The following is a 24522-nucleotide window of genomic DNA, read 5'->3' on the forward strand; positions in this document are numbered from 1 at the left end:
TGGACTAAGGAGAAAACCTGTATGTTCATATTTAACCAGGCCTACTACACATCAGGGATTTGAAAAATGCACAGACACAGGATTCCACGTGATCTGGCTGTGCGTGCCTGGCAGGGCACTTGGCGCTGGAGCAGTTCAGCACAAGCCTGGAGACATTAGCTCTGATGCAAACCTCCAAAGGCTCTCAGGTTTCTTTTAGAAAGAGTTCAGCTTGTTCGATTTTTTTCTGCATTCAGCAAAACTGATTAGAGATCTTTGTCGCCCTGAATTTAAGTGAGAAGGCCTCTCTGGCTTCACCAGGCTACATTCGAGGTCAAGGAGCTGACTGAAAGCGAGTGCTGCCTGGGGCTTCTCTCGGACACCACTCAGAATCCTCTCTTGGCACTAATCAGTAAGGGCAGAGGATCAGCCTGTCGCGGAGGGATCCCGGCTCTCTACCTCTACCTCTCTGACTTTGGACAAATGGCTCCAGCTCCGAGTTGACATCACTATGAAAAGGTGACATTGTAACCATGACCCCATAGTTCACTGTCTTGACTCAGAGTCCTAGAACTCTTGGTTGGCCCCGTTCAGACTCTAGCCTAGGGAACAGAGGGCGCCTTGCCTACTCACTCTGTGCAAATAAATATGCCAGTGTCTTAGGCATGTAAGTATGTTGTCTCATTTAATCCTCTGACGGTCTCATCATGATCGCGTTGTTATTGCAGCTACAGAGGGGAAAGGTTTAGGAACTTGTCTGGAATTGGTAGGGCAGTTCTAAAGTGATCTAACTCACAGTTGAATGTGGAGGCGTTGTGAGTGTGTATGTGTGTGTGTTAAACAGGGTAGGATTGTGTACCAAGAAGAAACTAAGTTGACTTGTTTCACGAGGCAGCTAATTCTCTGTACGCGTACGCACAGCTATGTAGCACAGGCTGGCCTCACGCTCTGTCGCCTTGCTTCGGCCTTTTGAGCACTACCACTGCAGGCATGAGGCACTATGCGTGGCCTCTGGCTGTGCTCCCCGTTGTGCTAGGTGCTACCTTAGTGATGCTGGGGAGTCCTTTCCGGATTTAGTTTTCATGCCTGTCTAATGGGAGTAGTGATAAAACCCGCCTCCTAATATGGATGTAAGGATATATAAACTCATAATTTCTGGGTGTTAGATCACTATAATAAGCATATCAGGTGATATTTAGGCTCATCCAGTTTGAAGATTTCTGGTCTAAGAGAGTATGCTTTATATTACAAGAGTTTTAGATAAAATAGCGTGACTATAAATTAATAAAGCTGACTAAAGAAACTAAGCATGTTGGAACAGACTGGTTGGTAAATCTACATCTGGGAGGCTGAAGTTGGAGGACTGAGAATTTAAGGCCACATTGGGCTATACAGTGAGACTGTGCCTCAAACAAAGCAGAACCAAGCCCCAACAAACCAAGCACTTCCTTTCTTCTTAGCAATGTTTGCTCTGCAAGTAAATAGTTTCCAGGTCTCACCCAGCAAAGAACTCAGTCACATTCGGACCCCCTCCCTTCCTGAGCCTTGTCTCATGTAGCAGAGGCTTGGCTCCAGATTCCATCATGAGACACTCAAGACTAGACTTGAACTGCCCATCTTCCTGAGAGCTGGCATTGAAGCCACGCCCCAACAGACCCAGCTGAAGGTCCGTTCTTAAAGACATTAAACAATACATAGCTAAACACACTTCCGCTATTGTGTTTGCATTTCACACAAAATTCCCTGAGGGGAGAAAAGGTTTTCTTTTTTAAGTAGGTGTTACTAATTTCCAGGACCTTTCAGGGATGTTCTCTGTGCACAAGTATTGGCACCTGACACTCTTGAAAAAAATAGAAAGGCAGTGAAGTGCTGTTGTGTTTGTCTAGATGTGTTAATGCTTGTGGAGAACGCATGGGAGGGGTGGAGGGGGTGGGGGGTGCGAGTGCTTACATTTTTGGTCCGGCAGAGGTGCAAGGCTGTTCCGAGTGAGAGGGAGATCCCTGAATTTGGGTCTGTTTGGGGAGAGGTGCTGCAGAGTTTGTCCTGGGAACAAAACACATTCGTATCACTCATTTGAGACTCAACCCAAAGCAAACCATAAAGTCCAGTGGAATAGAGAGACATCAGAGTTGTTGAAGATCCCGTAAAGTAACACACACAATGGCAATAATAATGGCCACACCCTATTACACGCCACTCACGCCTTAAATGAGAAGGCATTAAACAAAACGTTTTGTTAAATTTACTCATCCATGGGGGGTTGTCACGGGGAGGGGAAGTGGGGTTTTTGTTTTACTTAAAAAAAATTGGTGTGTGTGTGTGTGTATGTGTGCACGCACGCACCCATGTGAGTGTGGAGTTCAGCCCTTTGAGCACTAGCATCGTAGGCATGAGCTATTAAGCTTGGCCTCTGGCTTTGCTCTGGGTTGTGTTATGTGCTACCTAATTTTTCCACCACATAAAAATTCTTCCTCTGCTATCCTAGGGCTAGAACTCAGGTCAGGAGACTAGGTGACAGAGCATCCTTACCCACTGAGCCCTCTGGCCACATTCATAAGGTATTTACTGTCATAAGCAAGCACAACAAGTTGCTCTCAAGAGTTAAACTGATAAAATTTGAAGTTGGAAAAATACCAGTCATGTAGATTAGCGCTATCACCTATCCTGATCTCTTCTGAGTAGGAGCGATGTCTAGGGTATCACTTCCCTAGAACAGTGTTTCTCAACTGCACAGACCGTGAGGTGAGCTTAGGTTAAAGTTACTGCTGTCTTGTCCACACCCTGTTGCAGGATATTTGATCATACTGTGACCCTGAGATTGCATTAGTTAAATAAGATCAACCATGGATCAAGAAGTGGAGCCAGTGACAAGTTGATAGGAAGTAGCCATAGAGAGAGGGAGACAGGGAAACAGAAAAACACGCAGGAAGTAGGAGGGAGGGACTTTGAGTTTGGCAGCCTTTTTGGTTTGGGACTATTGAACAGAAAGAACCTCACTTTTTCTGGGACATTGGCTAAGGAGGAAGGTCAGTGGGTGGCTTCTCAGCCTCTCTGAGCTAGAGGTTTTCGCCCCAGCATCTGACTCCAGAGTCTTTATTGGTAAAATGGTAAGATTAGGTTTAGTTTAAAAATAACACCCCAAATGGATTAATCAGAATCTTTGCAAGTGAAGCACCAGGTCTTTGCCTAGTAGTCTAATAAGGGATCTGCCTTCGGCAAAGTCCACTGGGTTCAGGCCTTCCTTTTGTTTGGACAAAGCAATCCTTAGAACAAGGGACAGGGGAGCATGAGTCAGGACTCTGCCTACTATGCATGGCAGTCACCTAAGCAGCGCCGTATGACAGAAACAGAGCAAAGATTTGTTTATGTGGTTGGTACTTTGCCATTATGTTTCGTTCCTTTAACCTTGAAAGTAAAATAACCCCAGGATCCATTATTTAGAGAGGAAACATTCTTGAGTAGAATATTTTCAATCCCTGATGGAGTCACGCATGAGAAAAAAATCCATATGACTAGATAGAGCTAGTTATGGATGCTGTTTATTCAGAACCCACTGTTGTCAGGATGGCACCAGCTGCTGTAGGCGTGGTCTCATTCTGCCTCGACAACTGTTATCTTCCTCATTTGCCAAACGAGGACCCTGAGGCTTGGAGAATTCTAAATATGTTCAAGGACTGAACCTAGGCTCCAGACTACCTGTATCTCACCTTAAAACTTACGTTCTCCTATTTCCCTAGGCAGCAAAGAAATACTGGATGGGAGAGTGGATAGTGATCTGGAAGGTTCCATGCTGGCCTTCTGCTCTGTTCTGAGGGACAGGATGGATCTGTGCATAGCTGAAAGCTCTCTTATGGGTATCTTAGGAACTTTCAGGGAACACACCTCCTGGGTGACATTAAATACTAAAGTCAGCAATTACCTGTGTTGTTTAGAGCTCACTTATTCCAGACCTAGTCTGTGTTTACAGGGGTCCTGATATCCCCAGAAGTGCTGTGACACTTTATGTCCCTCACCTCTGTGGAAAGAGGGGATTGCAATAGTTACTTTACGTATCTGTGCACAAGGTTTTGTAGGACATTTCAGACCTAAGCCTTACAGAAGGGATGTTCTTGAATCCTGCAGGTCTCGCTTGTTTGTCTACCCCTTCCTATCCTGCTCTGAGACCGTAGGCAGGTGAGCTAACCTCTAAGAGTCTCAAGGGCTTCATCTAGAAAGTGGGAAACGGGAATAAAAATCTCTCCTCCAGTGTCACTGATGAAAATAAGGAGGAGCCACCGTTATAGAAAGGCTCTCCTATGTAGTCCAGGCTGACCTTCAACTCAGTGCTGGACAGGTGTGTGCCCCTGTGCTCAGCATGGCTCTTAAAATATTGCAGGAATCTGTCACACAGAGAAGATAGGAACTAAACTAATACAGGCAAAGTTGTCATGCAATGGGAAGGTGGCAGGGTTTCAAGGAACTGAGAGCCAGTCCGGAACTGATGAGGGGTGGTGTGTGGCGGGACTTTGAGATGGGAGGTACCCTGAGAGTGAGACACGGGCTCGTCCACACTGTGAGGGCTGGGTTTGCCTGGTTAGGAATTTGGCTTTTGTCCTGGAAAAGTTGCTGTTGGGCTTAAATGCAGGGGTCACTGGTGCTGACCTACCTGGCCTGAAGAGTGCATAGTTACAGGGATAATCTAGAAAGTTCTTCAGCAAGCTCTTTCTTGAGGAAAACAAGGAAGTGAGCTCTTTCTTTTCTTGTGACGGCCTGTAAATAACCAAGCTAGCAGAAAACACCACAGATCTTTCTGTTCCATTTTCTCTGCACGCTGCTGGCAATGAATTAAGCTGAGGCATGCCAAATTCCAGCTCATTAGGTTGAGTGTTCTTCCTCATCCCTCATGCCGCCCACTGATGGCTCTCAATAAACACTGAGCAAGCTCCGGTACAGATGAATGTTTGGGGAGCAAGCACGGGATAGCTGATGCCCAGAATTCAGACAGCTGAATCCACTACTCCCTATTAGTCTTGCTGAACCCGGCCAGGAGAGAAGAGAGATCCTAAGCTAAAGGGACCATTCAACAAAAGTGGGCGCCACAGAGCTATACAAGCGCTTCACCACACTAAGGTTGGTCGTGGAAACCTGCAAGTTTCATGGAATTTCAACCTGCCCAAAATAATGACTTCAACCACTTTAGTGAACCCTTTTGATTTTTAAGCAAAAATTTATTACATTTATACATATACGGATGCATCTATCTATCTATCCATCTATCTGCCATTATTACATTTATACATGTATGGATCTATCTATCTATCTATCTATCTGTCTATCTACCAATCATCAATACATTTATACATGTATGGATGCATCTATCTATCTACCAGTCATCTATCTATTATCTATCTGCCAATCATCTATCTGTCTGTCTGTCTGTCTATCCATCCATCCATCCATCCATCCATTCATTCATCTATCATCTCTGCCTCTCTCTACCTACTTACCTACCTACCTACGTCTATCTACTTATATGCGTATGTGTACTTGAGTCACAGCTCATGTGCAGAGGTCAGGGGACAACCTGTGGGAATAGGTTCTCTCCTTCTACCTTGTGGCTTCCAGGAACTGATCTCTGGTCACCAGCCTTGGAGGCAAGCTCCTGTACCTTCTCTCAGGTCACCAGCCTTGGAGGCAAGCTCCTGTACCTTCTGTGCCATCTCACTGGCCCAGGCCATTTGAATTTAAGACAAAAGATTCAGTAGTCCTCAAAACAATGTATCAAAGACCCACATTGGAGCACTGGACTGAGCTCTCAAGATCCAGTCGAAGAGTGGAAGGAGAGTATGAGCAAGGAAGACAAGACCATGAGGGGTTCATTCACTGAGATGATTTGTTTAATAAATAAGGTGACTGGCCAATAGCCAAACAGGATAAAGTTAAGTGGGAAAGCCTAATTGAGAAAGATGGGATGAGGAAGAGCAGAATCTGGAGTTGCCAGCCAGATGGAGAAGGAGTAGGAGATGAATGTGCCATACTAATAAAGATACCTCTGCGTGGCAGAGTATAAATAAGGAGTATGGAATAACTTAAAATGTAAGAGCTAGTTGGTGATAAGCCTGAGCTATTGGCTGAGCATTTATAGTTAATGTAAGCCTTAGTGTGTTTATTTGAGAGCAGCTTTAGGACAGGAAAACTCTGCCTACAGTATGTGCATGTGATAGTGTGTGTGTTTGTGTGTGTGAATGTATGTGAGTGTGTGTAAGCATGCGTGAGAGTGTGTATGTGAGTGTATATATGTGTGAGTGTGAAAGTGAGTGTGTGCAAGTGTGCGTGGCATTAGTTATTTCATGTGTAGGCTTTTGTATATATATATATATATGTATGTGGTAGTCTGAGGTTGGTGTTAATAATCATATTTGATCACTTTTACCTTATTCTTTGAGGCAGGGTCTCTCAATCAAACCCAGAGCTAGCTGATATGGTTAGTTTTCCTAGGTAGTTTGTTCATGGTGGTTCCCTGTTTCTTTCTTCCCAAGGCTGTCATACCTAGTTTTTACATGATTTCTAGGGATCCACGCTCAGGCTTTCACATTTTCCTATTAAGTACTGAGCCATCTCCCCATCCTTAAACTCCTTAATCCTAACAGCTACCCATGACCCTGTGAGTTAGGGATTGTCTCCCACTCTGCAGATGAGAAATGCTGTGGGTTTGGGAATTGAAATGTCCTCCAAAGGCTCATGCGTGAAGACTTGGCTCTCCATGGAGCTATGTGCAGTGACAGGGCTTTGGAGACGTGACCACTCCACTGAAGATCCACAATGTGATAGGAATTTAGAAGATGAGATGAAATTCAAGGGAGTGGATTATTGGAGCCAGCTGTGCCCTCAGAGACTGCATCTTGACTTTAAACATTTTCCTTATTTCCCTTCCCAGGCCTATCCATAAAGTTAGCTCATATCCCCCAGTGTTATGCTGGGGTTGGGATGGAATGTTTTCTTACATTCAGGAGGCCCCAAGTTCAGTTGTGTAATCATCTAGCAATTGGGAGCCCCTTGAAACTCATTTTTGGGCCAAAGACTGGTGTGGGAGGTTCTTCCGTATATGTGTTGCTTTTATTGGTTAATGAATAAAAAAGCTCCTTGGCCTGTGATAGGGCAGAGTAGAGCTAGGCAGGGAAAACTAAACTTAATGCTGGGAGAAAGAAAGTGGAATCAGGAGAAGCCATGGCGCCACCAGAGAAAAAAGATACAAGCTACCTGCCAGAACCTTGCCAGTAGGTCACGAGCCTCATAGTAAAATATAAAATAATAGAAATGGGTTAACCAAAGATATACGAAATAGCTAGTAATATGCTTAAGTGATTGACCAAGCAGAGACTTAAATAATATAGTTTCTGTGAAATTTTTTCAGTCTGGGCAGCCGGGAATGAACAAGTGGCCTTCTACTACAAAAGACTCTAAGGAGATTTGTGTTATCATGACTCAGTTTCTTTGAAAGCTCCTAGCTATAACTAGCACTAATAAGCATTGGCTAAGAACCTGGAAACAACCTAGATGCCCTTCAACGGAAGAATGGATGAAGAAAGTATGGAATATATACATATTAGAGTATTACTCAGCAGTAAAAAACAAGGACTTCTTGAATTTTGCATACAAATGGATGGAAATAGAAAACACTATCCTGAGTGAGGTAAGCCAGACCCAAAAAGAGGAACATGGGATGTACTCACTCATATTTGGTTTCTAGCCATAAATAAAGGACATTGGGCTTATAATGCATGTTCCTAGAGAAGCTAAGTAAGAAGGTGAACCCAAAGACAAACACATAGGCATCCTCATGAATATTAACCTTCATCAGGCGATGAAAGGAGACAGAGACAGAGGAGCACGGGACAGAAATCTCAAGGTCCAAATCAGGAGCAGAAGGAGACGGAGCACGAGCAAGGAACTAAGGACCGCGAGGGGTGCACCCACACACTGAGACAATGGGGATGTTCTATCGGGAACTCACCAAGGCCAGCTGGCCTGGGTCTGAAAAAGCATGGGACAAATCCGGACTAGCTGAACATAGAGGACAATGAGGAATACTGAGAACTCAAGAACAATCGCAGTGGGTTTTTGATCCTGCTGCACGTACGGGCTTTGGGGGAGCCTAGGCAGTTTGGATGCTCACCTTAGGAGACCTGGATAGAGGTGGGCGGTCCTTGGGCTTTCCACAGGTCAGGGAACCCTGATTGCTCTTTGAGCAGATGAGGGAGGGGGACTTGATCGGGGGAGGGGGAGGGAAATGGGAGGCGTGGCGGGGAGGAGGCAGAAATCCTTAATAAATAAATAAATTGAAAAAAAAAGAAAAAAAATAAGCATTGGCTAAAATAAATGTTTTGCTATAAGCGCTGTTCACATCTTTAGAATCCCTTAGTAACTTTCCCTTCTCCTTTTCGCTGTTCTGCCTCCTGAGGACTTCACTGGTTACTTCTCTGGGGCCTGAGCCAATCTCAAAGCAATTGTATTTAATGTTCTTTTGTTCAAATGATATAGAAGTGTTTGATGACACACTAGGCAGAGCCCACTAGTTTCCTTCCCCATGCCTACTCTCTTTTTTCTCCCTTAGAAGCAGAAATCAGATTTGGAGCTCAGAACAAGGCACAGAGCTATAAAGACTACAATTCCCAACCCTCTTTGTAGATAGGTGTGAGCATGTGACCCAAGTTCTGGCCAGTGAGATGCAAGCAGGAGTGTGAGCCTTATGGCAGAGGACTTCTGAGTGGGAGCTGATTGAGCTGGGAGGCCTCCTGCTACCCCTTCCCTCCTGCTGCTGCACTGGACTGTGACAGACCTAGAGAAGGGAAGCTAGAGATCAGGCTGAGCAGCCTGCAGATGGAAGGAAGCTGTGTCTCTGGAGATCACACTTGTCACCAAAAGCCTGGGCAATGCCTACTTCAGTCTACTGCTTATAAGACAGAGCTCTTGCTAGATGGACTACATTCTTTTGCTGGGTGTTTATTAAAAGAAGCCTTAGAATTCTACGTATGTATCTTTGGAAGCCCAAGTCTCATCTTTCAAGGACTCAAGAACCATTGTTAAGAATAGGACTCTTAAAATAACAAGACTGAGTTCTCTAACACTCTGTAGAGAGAGCAGCATCCTAGTGTTGACTGTCACCACCATCTGATGAACACGGCTGGCCTAGGCTCAGTTATACGGACCAACTCTCTGTACTTTATGTCTCCCCGCAACCTCTAGTTGTTTTTTGATTTGTTTACAGACTGCCTGAAGATGGCCTCCAACTCACTATGTAGCAGAATTTCTGATTCTCCTGCTTTGAGCCATCCCTCTAGTGCTCAAAGCATGTGTCAGCACACCCATGATTTTAAAAACCATCAATTTCATGTTGGGTATGGTGGCTCATGGACATAGTCCCAGGACTTGAGAGGTTGGGGCAGGAAGAGCGCCTTGAGTTCAAGGCATACCCAGGTTACATAGGAAATTCCAGAGTTACAGAAAGAGGCTGCGTCTCAAAAACAAATGAAAACAACCCCCCCCCCCATTTCTGGTGGTCCCCCAGATGGGCAGTGCGTTATTAGTCTCCCCTAGCGTGACTTACATAACATCTTTGATGTACAGGTCACAGGGACTAACAGCTGCTTAGATTATTTTTTATGGGCTTGAGGTGATTTTATAGAAATTACCAACTATTCACTTGGGCTGGTGCAGATGTCTGGCGAGAGACTTTTTAGGGTAAGAAGGCAAAATCCTACCCTCAGATCATGCTCACAATGCCATCCTGAACATGCGTCTTGGAAGAGCCGTGAAGTCGGAAGATGCATGCAAGGGTCACCTCACCTCTGATTATCTTTCCCCTATGCCCTCCACCACCACCTATAGCCCATATACTCTCAAATCCTGGTCTTGGGAGAGGAAGTGATCTGAGATTTGGGTCCCTGCCTCCTTGCTTGACCCTATCACCAATCAACTTTTTCTTTTTTGCAAACACTGGTTTCAGCAATTTGGTAAACTCTGAAGAGGATAGTATGCCTGTTCTGATAGCAAGTGAAATACCCCACCTTCCTTTTTTGAGACAGGGTTTCGGCAGACCTTGAACTTAGAATCCTCCTGCCTCACAGCCTCCTGAGCGCTGCCGTTGTGGCATTCTGCCATTCGGGGCTGTGCAACCGTAAATATGTGCTATGCTGTTGACCCAGGAGCCAACTGTGGCTTCGGCTTTATGTTATAGTAGCTGAATCCCACCCTCACGTTAAATAGAAAAAGAACGAGACGTTTTCAAAGTGTTCTTAAAAGGAAGCATTATTTGCTTGGCCAGGCCAGAACTAACTCCAAAAGGAATGTTTTACTATAGCACCAGCCACACCAACTTGTCAAAGGTGATATAACCATGGCTTCCCTCTTTACCCCTTGGCAGCAACAGTGTAAAAACATCATCCATGCCACAAGCTAAAGATTTCAGTGCTCTGTGGGGAAAGCAAAATCTTAAATGAGCTGTCTCAGGTGTCAGCAAATAGCTTTCAGGTGAACAGTCGAAATACGCATGCATATTTATGTCTTTTTTTAAAAGCTTAATACAGCAAGCATATGCAATGATGGAGGAGTGCCCACATCTGCATAGGAAATAGGATGGTTGGGATTGGACAGGTGTCTTAGTTAGGGTTTTATTGCTGTGAAAAGACACTATGACCACAGCAACTCTTATTTTTATTTTGCCTTATTTTGAAGACATTCAATTGGGGCTGGCTTACAGTTTAGAGGTTTAGCCTATTGTCATCATGACAGGAAGTATGGCAGCATGCAGACAGACATGGTGCTAGAGAAGAAGATAAGAGTTCTATATCTGGATTCAAAGGCAGCAGGAAGAAAGAGTAACACCAGGTCTGGCTTGAGCATCTGAAACCTCAAAGCCCATCCCCAATGACACACTTCCTCTAAAAGGCCACATACCTCCTAATGAATGCTGCTATTGCATGGTGACCAGACATTCAAGCACATGAACCTATGGGGCCATTCCTACTGCAGGCACCACAAGGGTGGCTCAGTTGGTAAAGTATTCTTCAAACACATGGATCTGTGTTTCCCAGAAGCCATGCAGAACTGCTGTAGTTTTGTGATCCCAGCACTAGGGAGGCAGAATCAGGAGTAGCCCTAGGGCTCACTTGCCAGCCACTCTAACTTACTTGGTAAACCCCTGGTCAGTGAGAGAGCCTGTCTCAAACAAGCGGATGGTATCCCTGAGGATGGCATTCAAAACTGTCTCTTGAATGCCATGAATTAAAAAATAATTAGTAAGAAAAATTCCACATTCAAACAGAAACATGATACTTTCATATTTTTAAAAAAAATCTTGATTTTTTTTCCCTTTTTAAACTTAGACAGAAATATGGGTGATGTGGGATTCCCCTCTGTATGCTGTGAATATGTCTTATTGTCATTGGTTAATAAAGAAGCTGCTTTGGCCTATGGCAGGGCAGAATATAGCCAGGCTGGAAGAGATATAGGGAACAAGATGGCAGGGTCAGAGAGACACCATGTAGTTGCAGAGGAGACAGATGCCAGAACCTTACCAGTAAGCCACAGCCTCATGGTGATATACAGATGAATAGAAATGGGTTAATTTAAGATGTAAGAGTTATCTAGGAATATGCCCAAGCTATTGGCCAAACAGTGTTGTAATTAATATAGTTTCTGTATAATTATTTGGGTCTGGGCAGCCAGGAACAAAGGAGCAGCCTCCACCTACACATGGGTTAAATAAGTATATAATTTCCTTCTTTAACCTACTACAAGAAAAAAAATACCTGAAGTATATTGATAAGGATTAAGTGATGTAAATAATTCTGAATTGTATTGGGAACTGTAGCACCCAAGATTACCGTGGTTACTCAGAGCTGAACAGTTATTGACACATAACATTGACTTCAGTTTCTCAAGAGAAGTTTAGGATCTTTCTTTAGGTTTTTATAGAAAATGTCATGTTTTAAGTATTGGCAATTGAATCATTTAAAAGCAAACCAAGGCACCATGTGAGTGAACAGAGCAGGAGAGTTGGTACAGCCCCAAAGGGGCCCAGAATCCCATATGAATCAATTTTTTTAAAAAAAGTAAAAATGAGAGCTGGCCAAGATGGCAAAAATTTATAATCCAGCATGTGGAGGGTGAAGGCAGAAGATTGAGGAGTCAAAGTTGTCTTTAGCTACAGAGTAAGTTCAACGCTAACCCTCTCAAAAAGCAAACAGGTTTTTATTTTAAATGGCTTAATGTGATGCTTTATTTATAATGATGGAATATTAAAATATTTTAATATATACTGCTTATACGTATATAAAATGTAAGGGTTTTAAAATTATTTTTTGAGAAAGGGCCTCACTAAGGTAGGCTTGGCTGGCCAGGAGCTCTCTATGTAGGTCAGATTGTCCTTGATATAGAGATCTACCCACTGCTGCCTCCTGAGTGCTGGGATTAAAGGTGTGAGACAATATCCTCCGTCCAAATTTAAGTTCTTCAGTACGATCATTATTACACGGGGGAATGTACAGAATTCATGATTATTTGTAGAAATTATCTTTAGAGCTCAGGACACGGCTATTTGAGTTTAAGAGCAGAACAACGGTACAGAAAAACTGAGAGTCCTCGGAACTGTTGGGAGCAGGGATACAGAAAAGAAAAAAAGAGAGTTCATGTTTATAAGTAGAGGCCTAGACACCAATGTGTGAAGTGTGTCTGGAAGCGTAAGCAAAACACTGGATGACGTTGGAAGTTCTGGGTGAGAGAGAGGGAGAAGAGCTATGCAGGCCTTCGCTGTGTGGGGAGATATAAACCATGAATGTGCAAACAGGATACCCTTCTACACAGGTCCCAGTGAGTTATTGCTGTCTTCTCACCAAAGATTTCGGTGGGGTAGATCTTGGGTGGAGTGGGAACGATGGTTTAAACACACAGCTAACTGCACAAGCAAATTAGCGTCTTGAGAATAAGAGTGCCATACAACTCTAATAAAGAATCTCTTAGAGGAAATAGCGATCCTCTTTTTGTTTTTTTGAGAACAGTCTTATACCTCAGCATACTGAGGGTGGAAAAGCTGAAAGTTTTCACTTCCCAGAAATCCTCAAACTTTGTAGTTACTATTTTATTGCCATTGCGTACGTGGTACAAACTTGGCAGTTACTAATTTAACTCTACAAAGAGACACTCCACATATGACAGAGGCCTTTAAAAAGGAGGAGAAGAAAGTAAGGCCATTACCTGGTGAGGGATTATGTAGATGAGGAAGATGAGGTGGCCCAGAGAGCTCCTGGTGACTGGGCTGGCCAGCAAATAGCCTGTCTAGTAACTTATCAGAAGAAGACACGGTCCAAGCCTTGCAGGAGAACCCTTGGTTAGTGTCACCTTTCCAGGGATTATCTAGTGACATCTGGCAGCCAGTTCTGTTATTTAATAAGTCCTGTTCACTTCGACTTTTCTGAGAGCGTTGGGCAGTGTGCTGAGGACCAGAGCTTAGGCCAACATGGGAAGTGACTCCATGGGAGGCTGTCAGGAAGTGATTGCCCAGAGTGATGGGTGGGAGACTCTGTGTTCTGATTGGTGGAAGTCCTTTCCGGGCCAGGGGTTTCCTTTCTGGCAAGAGATACTTTGAATTCTCTGAGGTCCTCTTCTTAAAGACAACCATAGCCGCCTGATCACCAGGCTGATCTTGGCAGTTGGTATCCACGACACTGTCAAAGGTGGTGATGATGTCATTGACTTCCGAGGTGTCCTCTTCCTTGTGTCTGTCCCTGCTGTGGTCCTTCGGATGGGCTTTCTGCTCTTCTTTCTTGTTTGTGCAGAAGATCTGGTTGAGCACGCCGAATCGTTCTTCCTTCTTTTGGGGTCGGCTGTTCTGGGAAGGAAGAGGACGAGCAGGTTCTGCGCTAGAGGAACAGAAAAAAGAACAAGGATGCCAAGCGAGGACAGGAGACAGGAAGGAACAAGATACTAACATTCCCAACCCCTATTCCATCTGCCTGATCAGCTTGTCTGGGCTCATCCCCAGATGCCTGTGTCTTCAAGCCAAGGCTTTGCTCAAGGGCCCACCTTCTATTAACTCCTTGCAGAGGTGGTAACTCAACACCTCCCCGCTCTCTGAGATGGGGACTCTGCTTACTACAGCCTCAAGCCCATCATCTTCCTGCTTCAGCCTCCTGTGCCTTTAGGCTTCTGCTACCCACGTCTCTTGATTCCTCAGGGTTTAGAGTCTCTTCCCCCTTCCCCATTCTGTTGTTCTTCGACAGCATTGTATGTGTACGTAATATGATGCTACACATGCACGTAGTAAATTCTAGTCATGTCATCCCAACTTCCCTCTCTTTCATCCCCGTCTCTGCTTGCTGAAACCTTATTTTCCTTCTGGCATTCCCACTGAGGCTATTTAGGGTTTCTTGTATGAGTGTGGGAGAGAAGTTTCTCCTGGAGCATAAGCAACTTATCATGTTTATAGCGCAGAAGACAATGACATCCTAACCCCTTAGTCAATAACTGTGGGAAATTCCTTGGGGAGGATCCCTTCCCATTCATGACGATGAAATGTTGACAGGCCAATCTTGTCCAGGTCTTATGCAGATAACCACAGCAGCAGGGAGTCCATGGGAGCAATGGCTGTGTTGGGTCCACCAGACATTGTTTTGCTGTATATCTCCTGGTTCTATTCTCTCTCCTCTTTGTGATGTTCCCTGAGCCTTGGCGGATGTGCCATAGCTGTCCTATTTCGGACCCCACACTCCACTATTGTTTATTTTTGGCCCTTTGGCCAATTTATAGGCTTCTGCACTAACTTCCATGGGGGCTACTTTCTCTTTTCTCCCTCTCCCCTCCCTCCCTCTTCCTCTTACATCCACCCTCCTCCCTCTTCTCCCTCCATGTAGAGGCCAGAGGCTGATGTGTGTCTTCCTCTGTATTTGTCAACCTTACTATTTCATCTTTAACATTATTTATTATTGTGTGCGTGGATGACAGTTCTCTGAAAGGAGCGGCATCCCCTGCCCCCACTGACCCTTCTGCAGTTAACTGACTAAACTGTCTCTGATGGTGGAGGGAGTGGAATGTTACAAGCCCAGAGTCAAATCATCTCAGGCCATTTTCAGCCCTCTGAATAGCAATTTATGGCCCTCCTCTGTGGGTGACTATTAGGTAAAGCCTTTGGAATGAACAAATTGATACCTAGTTCCCATCAATCAAAAGGCTAAAGAGTGTCAGACTGGACCTGAGAGTCATGGTAGAAATTCCCCTGCTCTGTTCTAACCTGCTTACCAAATGTCTCCATCAGTGTATCTGTGAGGTGCCTGGATCTGCAACTTTCTTTGTTCTCTTTCCATAAACGCGTCATCTTGGAACATGAACTTGGAGGTAACCTAGGTAACCTAAACCTATGTTCTCAGGCCATTAGCTACTCATATCTGGCTCCAGAAGAAACCATTTCTGACCCCTTTTGTAGAGAGAGCTGTGTTTTGGATTGACATTGTATGGTGTGCCTAAATGCGGGTGCTTGCATGCCAGGGAATGTCTCTGGAGGTCAGAGGGCAGCTCTGTGACTCTGGTTCTCTCCTTTGACCTTTATGTGGGCTCTGAGGATAGAATTCAGGCATAAGCTAGCATGCCAAGCCCCTTTACCTGCTGAACCATGTCTCTGGACTAACATTATTATGATGATTAGTATTTGAGACAGGGCCTCTCACTGAATCTGGAGCTTGCTTATTCAGCTACTGACTGGCCAGCAAGCCACAAATACCCCTTGTTTCCCATTCTCCAGTGCTGGTTTTACAGCTGTGGGCAACTCTGCCTGGCTTTTACATGGGGATCAAACTCAGGTCCTCATGCTTGTTGTGCAAGCATTTACTGACTGAACCATCCCCTCAGCCTCAGGAGGCTTTAGGCTTTCAATTACTCATGGCAATCTGTTTTCAATTATCACTCGATTCAGCTGCAAACAGCTTAGATCGTTCCTACTCTCTCATCTCTCAGGAACAGTCCATGGTGGCGTAGGCATTAGAGACGAAGGGTAAGGTGTGACTTCAGGCCTCACGTGGCAGAAAGAGGCTTTGGTCTGCTCTGAGTGAGCGATCCCAGGGGATCCAGCGGCACTGATATTATGCCCCCAGAATCTTGCCCGTTTTATGCTGTTTGTTTTTTGTTTTCCTTTCACATCTAAAAAAAAAAGAAGTCACCTAACTATAGTTATGAAAAATACTCTACTAAAGGAAACAGGCAGAGGCGACTCAGAGTTTGAGTTCCAGTGGTAGAGGAAGTCATGTGTGCCAGAGATTGGGTGTGGCAGACGTGAGCAAGGCTCAACTCATAAGCAAACTCAAATGAGGAAAGGTTCGTGGCAGCTGTTTGGCGGACTTGCTCAAGCCGAGTTTCCCTGAGGCGTTGTTCTGTTCCAGTTCTTTGGGAAGCCTGTGCTGTTCTCTCAATCAAGCCAATGCTTTCTGCATTAGGGATCAACTGTGAAACTGGACCCAGGTGCAGGCTGCCAAGGGGAGACGGCAATAGTACTCTTTGGAATGAGACACTGTAGTCTAGTCAAAAAAACACCAGCACTCAATCTGCATGCAGACAATGGATGTTTTCTCACTGTGAACCTTTGTTGATATGCTTATATTTTAAAATTATTAGTACGAATTAATACTACTATTATCTCCCTTTCACCATGGCAGTCACATGATCCATGAATTACTGCCTAGAATCGGAACTACCAAAGTTACTCAGGTAGCCATGTGGCAGAGTGTACTAATGATGAAACGCACAAGACGTTCTAGAAGCTTAATGGGCCTGGACAAGAAATCAAGGCTTTCAAGAGTTTGCGTCTTATTAGTGGTATTACATAAGCAACTGAGGAAAGAGAAGAGCTGACTAAATTTTGTATCTATTGTCTTTACTTTTTTTTTCATAATAGTTTCTGAACTGATGCAGTGATATTTTGTTGCTTCTGGATTTATAAATGAAACTTTGTGTGTGTGTGTGTGTGTGTGCTTTTAAATGTACTCCCTAGTTTTCTTGGTTTGGAATCTAGCGGGTGGGACAGTTTCATGATTTTTAAGCACACTATTGATTGAATGCTTCATTGAGGCAGCCGCCAGCTGTAGCCCTCTCTTTCTGCCATGGGCACAGCACCTAATGACCGACACGCTCTATCTGGAGGAACAGTGCTTAGACTGAGTTTCGTTCTTGGACCCAGTCAATCTGAAGACCTTTTTTTGCCTTGAGGTTTGATTCCCCCCACCTCTGAGCCCAGAAGAATTAAGAATTCCGATGTAGAAAGCTTGCAGGGCTTTGCACGGAACAGAGCCTAGAGGGACGTGAAACCTGTCGGCTGGTTGGGAATCAATGCTGGAAGGTGAGAGGAGAGAAACCCTTGGTGCTCTTAATTTCTTTCTTCATTGGTGTTGGGCTTTGACCAGATGAAATTTCCATACCACAGTGCAAAATTCAATTAAATTGTCTTAATTGTCTAGTCAAAGGGGGGCGGGGGAGACAGAGAGAGAGAGAGAGAGAGAGAGAGAGAGAGAGAGAGAGAGAGAAAGATTTGCCAAGAATAGAAAACAGTGCTGCTCTTATTAATTTTCCTTGCTTTGGAAAATAGCTACATTAAATGAAATTAACAGCTTTTTATTTATTTACTCATTTTTCAACGGTGTATTCTTATACAGACAACCAAACTGGCCTCAAATTCATGACCCTACCGCTTTAGCTTCCAGAATCCCAGGATTACAGCTACAATAGTGTTTTCATTAAAATAAGTTTTTTATTTGAACATGTAGCAATCACAAACCTATTATTATTTAAATAACAAAGCAAATATTTTATTAAAATTTTCTTAATTAAATATTTTGACACCATAATAGTGACGGAGGTAACAGATTTGAGAGAGCTCTTTGGTATCTTCAGAAAGTTTTGAGCGTGTATAAGGGTCTCAAGAGTAAGTGATGTAGGCAGAAGGAAGAAGAGCGGGAGAGGAAGGAAAGAGGAGGTTCGAGTCCTGTGACCTGTGACTGAGGGATTCAAGCTTGCTGCTATTGTCATGATCCACATAATGGAGACCGTTTCACTTTATGTTAGATGACAGCAAACACACTTCATTAATTAGATAATTAATAATGTTACTTATATTATGTAATGCTGATATTATTAAATTACTGCGGCCACTAGATGGATCAGTGGATAAAAATGCTTGTCACCAAGCCTGATGACCTGTGTTCCAGTGTTCTAGCCCCGGACAACACATGATGGAAGGAGAAAAACATCTGAAAACTGTTCTCTGCCCTCTATATATTTACACACACACACACACACACACACACACACACACACACACACACAGAGGCAATATTGTTATTTCTGGACTTGCACACTGGTGGTCTAAAGAAGTGTTAATGTTATCCATCTTTGAGAAGAAGACACCATGAGAAGCTCACCGTTGGGAGAGAAGCCTGACACAGGCTGTGTGACCGCAGTAGAGGGCGTAGGCCAGGGGTGTGGTCTCGTTCATGTCCCTCAGGTTGCTGTCCATGCCCAGCTCCAGGAGTGCCTGGACACATTCTGCTTTTCCGGCAGCTGCAGCCCAGTGCATGGGTGTCCTGGGGGAATAACACAGAAAAAACACAAAGGGTTCGGTCAGAACCTTCCAGGCTGGCTAGCCGTGGTTGGCTGACACCAGAGTCAGGCTGAAGGAGGACAGTCCCATTGTTCTCCATACTATGAAATAGTGTGCATGAATCCGGCGTGAGAGTCTAAGCTGTGTACAAGATGCTTTCCTGTGTGCATGAACCCGGTGTGAGAGTCTAAGCTGTGTACAAGATGCTTCCCTCCACCTCTGTGCTTTCTGTCTGCTTTGCCATCTCTGCTCTTCCTGAGAATTTCCTAGAAGTGGAAGTCTGAGTGGTTTGAAGGCTCTTTACACACAGTGCCAACTGCCTTCTAGGAACGTTGACTCCATTTACTCTCTTACAGCGGAGACCTCACTCCTTCTTGAACAATGAGTTTATCACCATCTTTAAAATCTTTGTCAACCTGGGGCACAGAGCAGACTAAGAGGTAAGTGATCAGCCAGCCAGCTGGATACCCGACTCTCTGGGCCCTTGGTCCTGGGGCAAAACCCCGGGGCTCCTCCCCCACCCGCCTTAGCTTCACCAGCCAGTCAGTAGGCAAGCTTCCTGAAGGTAAGGCTGCTCCAATGCCCCCTGTCTCCACCCATTGACTGGACCCTGTAAGCTACAAGGCCCACTCTGCCTCCAAACCCACCCATCCCCCGTGACCTCAGAGGAACTCTGAAGCACAGGCTGCAACTGCACAGAGTAGGACCAAGAGACTGAGACTGTGCAGAGCAAACCAAGAGAGCGGGCCAAGGGAGACTTCAGCCGTTTCATGAGACTCAGAGAGCAACCGCACAGAGAAGAATGAGAGCAGCTCCCTAAGACACAGACAGCAACTGCAAGAATTTGACCAAGAGGCAAAGATACTGCCAGCACCAATTGGACGAAGAAGTGGGTAGGCACCAATGCAAAAATTTGTTCAATAACCTAAAAAGCAACATGGTAACACCAGCATCCAGTGGTCATACAACAGAAAGACCTAATCATCCTAATCCAGAAGAAGCAGAGGAAAACAATCTTAAATATAACTTTATGAAGATGATAGAGACCCTTGAAGAGGAAATGAAAAATTTCCTTAAAGGAATGGAGGAAAAGACAAATTGGAAATAATCAACAAATATCTTAAAGAAACTCAAGAAAACCAAGAAAAAGCAATCAAACAGGTGAAGCAAGCTGTCCAAATTGTTCAAGACTTGAAAACTGAAAAAGAGGCAATAAAGAAACACAAACTGAGGGAATTCTAGAAATGGAAAATCTGGGTAGATGAACAGGAACTACCAATGCAAGCATAACCAGCAGAATACAAGAGATGGAAGACAGAATTTCAAATGTTGAAGATGACTATAGAGGGAATAGGTTTGCTGGTCAAAGAAAATCTTAAATTCAACAAATTCTTAACACAAAATATCCAGGAAATCTGGGACACTATGAAAAGACCAAACCTAAGAAAAACAGGGATAGAAGAAAGAGAAGAACTCCAGCTCAAAAGCACAGAAAATATATTCAACAAATTCATAGAAGAAAACCTTTCCAACCTAAAGAAGGATATGCCTATGGAGGTACAAGAAGCTTACAGAACACCAAATTAATTAAACCAAAAAAAAGTTCTCTTGCCCTATAATAATCAAAGCACAAAATATACAGAATAAAGAAAAATATCGAAGAGCTGTAAAGGAAAAAGGCCAAGTAACATATAAAGGCAGACCTATCAGAATTACAACCAACTTCTCAACATAAATCATGAAAGTCAGAAGGTCCTGGACAGATGTGCTGCAGACACTAAGAGACCATAGATGCAATCCGAGACTAATATATCCAGCAAAGCTTTTAATCACCATTGATGAAGAGAACAAGATATTCTATGACAAAACCAAATTTAAACAATTCCTATTCACAAACCTAGCCTTACAGAAAATACTAGAAGGAAAACTCCAACCCAAGGAAACTAACTGCACCCCAAAAAACAAGGCAACGTATAACTTCATACCAGCAAACCCCAAAGAAGGGAAACACACAAACACTACCACCAAAAAATAACAGGAATTAACAATCACTTGTTATTAATATCACTTCATATCAAGCCGGGTGGTGGTGGCGCATGCCTTTAATCCCAGCACTTGGGAGGCAGAGGTGGGTGGATCTCTGTGAGTTTGACGCCAGCCTGGTCTACAAGAGCTAGTTCCAGGATAGGCTCCAAAGCTACAGAGAAACCCTGTCTCAAAAAAAAAAATCTCTTAATATCAATGGACTCAATTCACCTATAAAAAGGCACATGTTAACAAAATGGATAAGAAAGCAGGACCCAACCTTCTGCTGTATACAAGAAACACACCTCAACCTCAAAGACAGATATTACTTCAGAGTAAAGGGTTGGTAAAAGGTTTTCCAATCAAATGGACCCAAGAAACAAGCAAGTGTAGCTATCCTAATATCTAACAAAATAGACTTCAAACTAAAATCAATCAGAAAAGATGGAGGACAGTTCATACTCATCACAGGAAAAATCCATTAAGATCAGGAAGTCTCAATCCTGAACATTTATGTCCCAAATACAAGCACACCTACATATGTAAAAGAAATATTACCAAAGCTTAAATCACACATCAAACCCCATGCACCAACAGTAGGAGACTTCAACACTCCACTCGTTCCAATGGACAGGTCAAACAGACAGAAACTTAACAGAGAAATAAGAGAACTAACAGATGTCATGACTCAAATGGACTTAACAGACATATATAGAACATTTCACCCAAACAAAAAAGAATATACCTCCTTCTCAGTACCTCATGGAACCTTCCCTAAAATTGACCACATTCTTGGAAACAAAGCACTCAACAGATACAAAAGGTTTAAAGTTAGAATTCAACAAGAACACTAATTGCAGAAAGCCTACAAACTCATGGAAATTGAACAGTGCTCGATTAAATCACCTCTGGGTCAAGGAAGAAATAACAAAATTAAAGACTTCCTAGAATTCAATGAAAATGAAGGCACAGTGTACACAAACCTATGGGACACTATGAAAGCGGTGCTAAGAGGAAAGTTCATAGCACTAAAGAACGTGGAGGAAGTTCACACTAGCGACTTAACAGCACACCTGAAAGCTCTAGAACAAAAAGAAGCACCTCACCCAGGAGGAGTAGATGACAGGAAATAATTAAATTGAGGGCTGAAATCAACAAAATAGAAACAAAGTAAACAATACAAAGAATCAATGAAACAAAGAGCTGGTTCTTTGAGAAAATCAACAAGATAGACAAACCCTTATCCAAACTGGATTTGGCATGTAAAATGAGAAAAGATACTTTTTTTAAAAAAATAAATTAATTAAAAAATCTTTGTCAATTTGGTTGGCAAAATGATACTTTGATATTGCCCTTTATGTTTCTTTATTTACTATTAAGGTTAAATTTTCCATTTGAATTTTTTATTGAAATCACTCTTAATGCCTTTTGTTGCTTTTTTTTTAAAGGTAGATTCTCACTGTACAGCATAGACTAGCCTTGAACATACACTCTTTCTGCCTCAGTCTCCCAAGTGGAGGGATTAAGGCATGTGTCACTAGCCTGTGTCTGTTATCTATTTCTCTATGATAGTATTAATGCATTTGAATGGGCTCTTTGCATACTAAAGATATTGATCATTTATAGGTCATCTATACAAACTTCAAACATTTTGTTCTTCAATCTTTCAAATTTTAGTGATTTTTTCTATGTAAAATGGAAAACATTCACATTCAAATACATTTCATTTTATGTCTTTCATGTTCAGAAAGTCCTTCCTTAACCAGAAGACAGATATTCACTAATACTTAACTATTTGTTAAGACCCAGTGTTTTCTTTCTTTCTTTTCTTTCTTTCTTTTCTTTCTTTTCTTTCTTTCTTTCTTTCTTTCTTTCTTTCTTTCTTTCTTTCTTTCTTTCTTTCTCCTCTCCTCTCCTCTCCTCTCCTCTCCTCTCCTCTCCTCTCCTCTCCTCTCCTCTCCTCTCCTCTCCTCTCCTCTCCTCTCCTCTCCTCTCCTCTCCTCTCCTCTCTCTCTCTCTCTCTCTCTCTCTCTCTCTCTCTCTCTCTCTCTCTCTCTCTCTTTTTTAAGACAGGGATTCTCTGTTTAGCCCTGGCTGTCCTGGAACTTGCTCTGTAAAGCAGGTTAGCCTCAAACTCACAAACTCACAGAGATCCGCCTGCCTCTGCTTCCCGAGTGCTGTGATTAAAGGCATGTCCACCCGGCACAACCAGTGTTTTCTTAATAAAATAAAGAGGAGTCCAAAAACGGGAGGAAATACTTGCAAACCACTTGTTCAACAAAAGGCTTATAATTAGAATACATAAAAAATTTCAGTACTGAACAATAAGAAAACAAACTCATTTGGAGAACAGCAAAGGACAGAATTGTCATTCCACCAAAAGAGACGTGTGGGTGGTGAGACACATAGGACAAGGTGCCACAGGCTCAAAAATACTTGTCACATCAGTGTGGTGGCACACACCCGAAGTCCTAGTACCCAGGAGGTGAACAATAAGGTTTTCTGTGAGTCTGAGTCCAGCCTGGGCTATGCAGTGAATTCCAGGCCAATCTGCCCTACAGAGTGAGACCTTACCTCAGCAAGAACGAAACTGTCCTCAGGAAAATGCAAATTAAAATGGCAAGGAGATCCCATGTGCTTATAAAAATGATTAAAATAAGGCAAACCCCAACAAAGCTTGATAATAATTGATAGTGGCAAAAACGTAGAAGACCTGGAATTTGCCTATGATCTTCGTGGAAGTTTTACAGGGTTCAATAAATCCTGACTATGTGACCCAGATATCCCACTTCCAGATATCTAGGTAGAGAAACGAAAACTTACATCCGCCTAAGAGCCTGCTCTCAAATGTTTATAGCAACCGCTCATAACTTCCCCAAATGGAAGCAAGCCACCATCTTTTCAGGGGTCAGTGGATAAACAAATTGTGTGGTTCCTCTATACTGCAGATTATGACTCAACGGCATAACGAACAGGCTAGCAGTGTATTGTAATAGAGATGAACCCCAAGTACATCCTGTTGAGTGACATGAGCCAGTCACAGAGGGTCCCACAGTGACCTTCCCTCTAGGAAATGTCTGACCTCTGAAGTGCTCTGGGCACTGCCATGCTGGATGTCACAAATGGAAGATTCTACATCTGACCCTGTGCACTTGTACTTTAGCCCTGACTGACTGTCGCTTAGCAGAAGATGGGCAGAGGTAGTGCACGCCTTTAATCCCAGAATTTGGGAGGCAGAGACAGGCGGATCTCTGTGAGTTCAAAGCCAGCCTGGTCTACAAAGTGAGTTCCAGGACAGGATCCAAAGCTACAGAGAAACCCTGTTTTGAAAGGAAGAAAGAGAGAGAGAGAGAGAGAGAGAGAGAGAGAGAGAGAGAGAGAGAGAAAGGAGGGAAGGAAGGAAAGAAGAAAGGAAGGAAGGAATATGGTTTGGCATGGTGCTCACAGCTATAATCTCAGCATCCAGGAAGCTGAGGCAACAGGATCACAAGTTTGGGTCATGTTAGGTTATATAGTCAGTTCATATCTCTAGGTATGTGTTTTTCTAAAAATGGCACACGTTCATCAACATCATTTATTAATATGACTGTATATTCTTTTCCATTTTTCTTCTGTCCTCTATTTAAAGGCACGGCTGACTTTGTACTAAATCTTAGAGGAGAGGTGTGACAGGGTAAATATATAAATAATGTCTTGCTGCTTCCAAAAGCCAGGCTTGGAACTGGGAACAGATCTGAAGCAAAGGCAACGCATGTAACTGCACATGTTAAGGAAGCTGGTCTCCCCAACCCTAGACAGAATTCTCCCTCAGATGTCAAGACAGACGGGACATAGGCTGATAAAGGGCAGAGAATGTTGCTCAGTAGTAGCGCGTTACCTAGCATGTGCCAGGCTCTGGCTTT

The 24522-nt window shown here is 43.5% G+C and overlaps 1 protein-coding gene and 1 long non-coding RNA gene across 5 annotated transcripts in view; one reads left to right on the forward strand and one right to left on the reverse strand.

Moving 5' to 3' along the window:
* The window catches only part of LOC142851908 (uncharacterized), a 56009-nt gene that overhangs the window by 13001 nt on the left and 18486 nt on the right, over nt 1-24522 (forward strand). Inside the window, exon 4 of one of the 3 annotated variants that reach the window (XR_012910887.1) lies at nt 18952-18987. The exons of the other annotated variants lie outside the window; for them this stretch is intronic. This is a non-coding gene — a long non-coding RNA (uncharacterized LOC142851908). Of the gene's footprint in view, nt 1-18951; nt 18988-24522 lie in introns of those variants that run through there. 3 annotated transcript variants of the gene reach the window in all.
* Ankrd55 (ankyrin repeat domain 55) overlaps nt 1-24522 on the reverse strand; it is an 89722-nt gene that overhangs the window by 712 nt on the left and 64488 nt on the right. For both annotated transcript variants that reach the window (XM_075976064.1, XM_075976063.1), the window contains 3 exons: nt 18417-18578; nt 13213-13877; nt 1930-2022 (listed from right to left, as the gene is read on the reverse strand). In XM_075976064.1, the coding sequence (XP_075832179.1) occupies nt 1930-2022; nt 13213-13877; nt 18417-18578 (920 nt within the window). The remainder of the gene's footprint in view (nt 1-1929; nt 2023-13212; nt 13878-18416; nt 18579-24522) is intronic.

The sequence above is a fragment of the Microtus pennsylvanicus genome, chromosome 6 (assembly GCF_037038515.1).
Source record: "Microtus pennsylvanicus isolate mMicPen1 chromosome 6, mMicPen1.hap1, whole genome shotgun sequence".
Lineage (NCBI taxonomy): Eukaryota > Metazoa > Chordata > Mammalia > Rodentia > Cricetidae > Microtus > Microtus pennsylvanicus.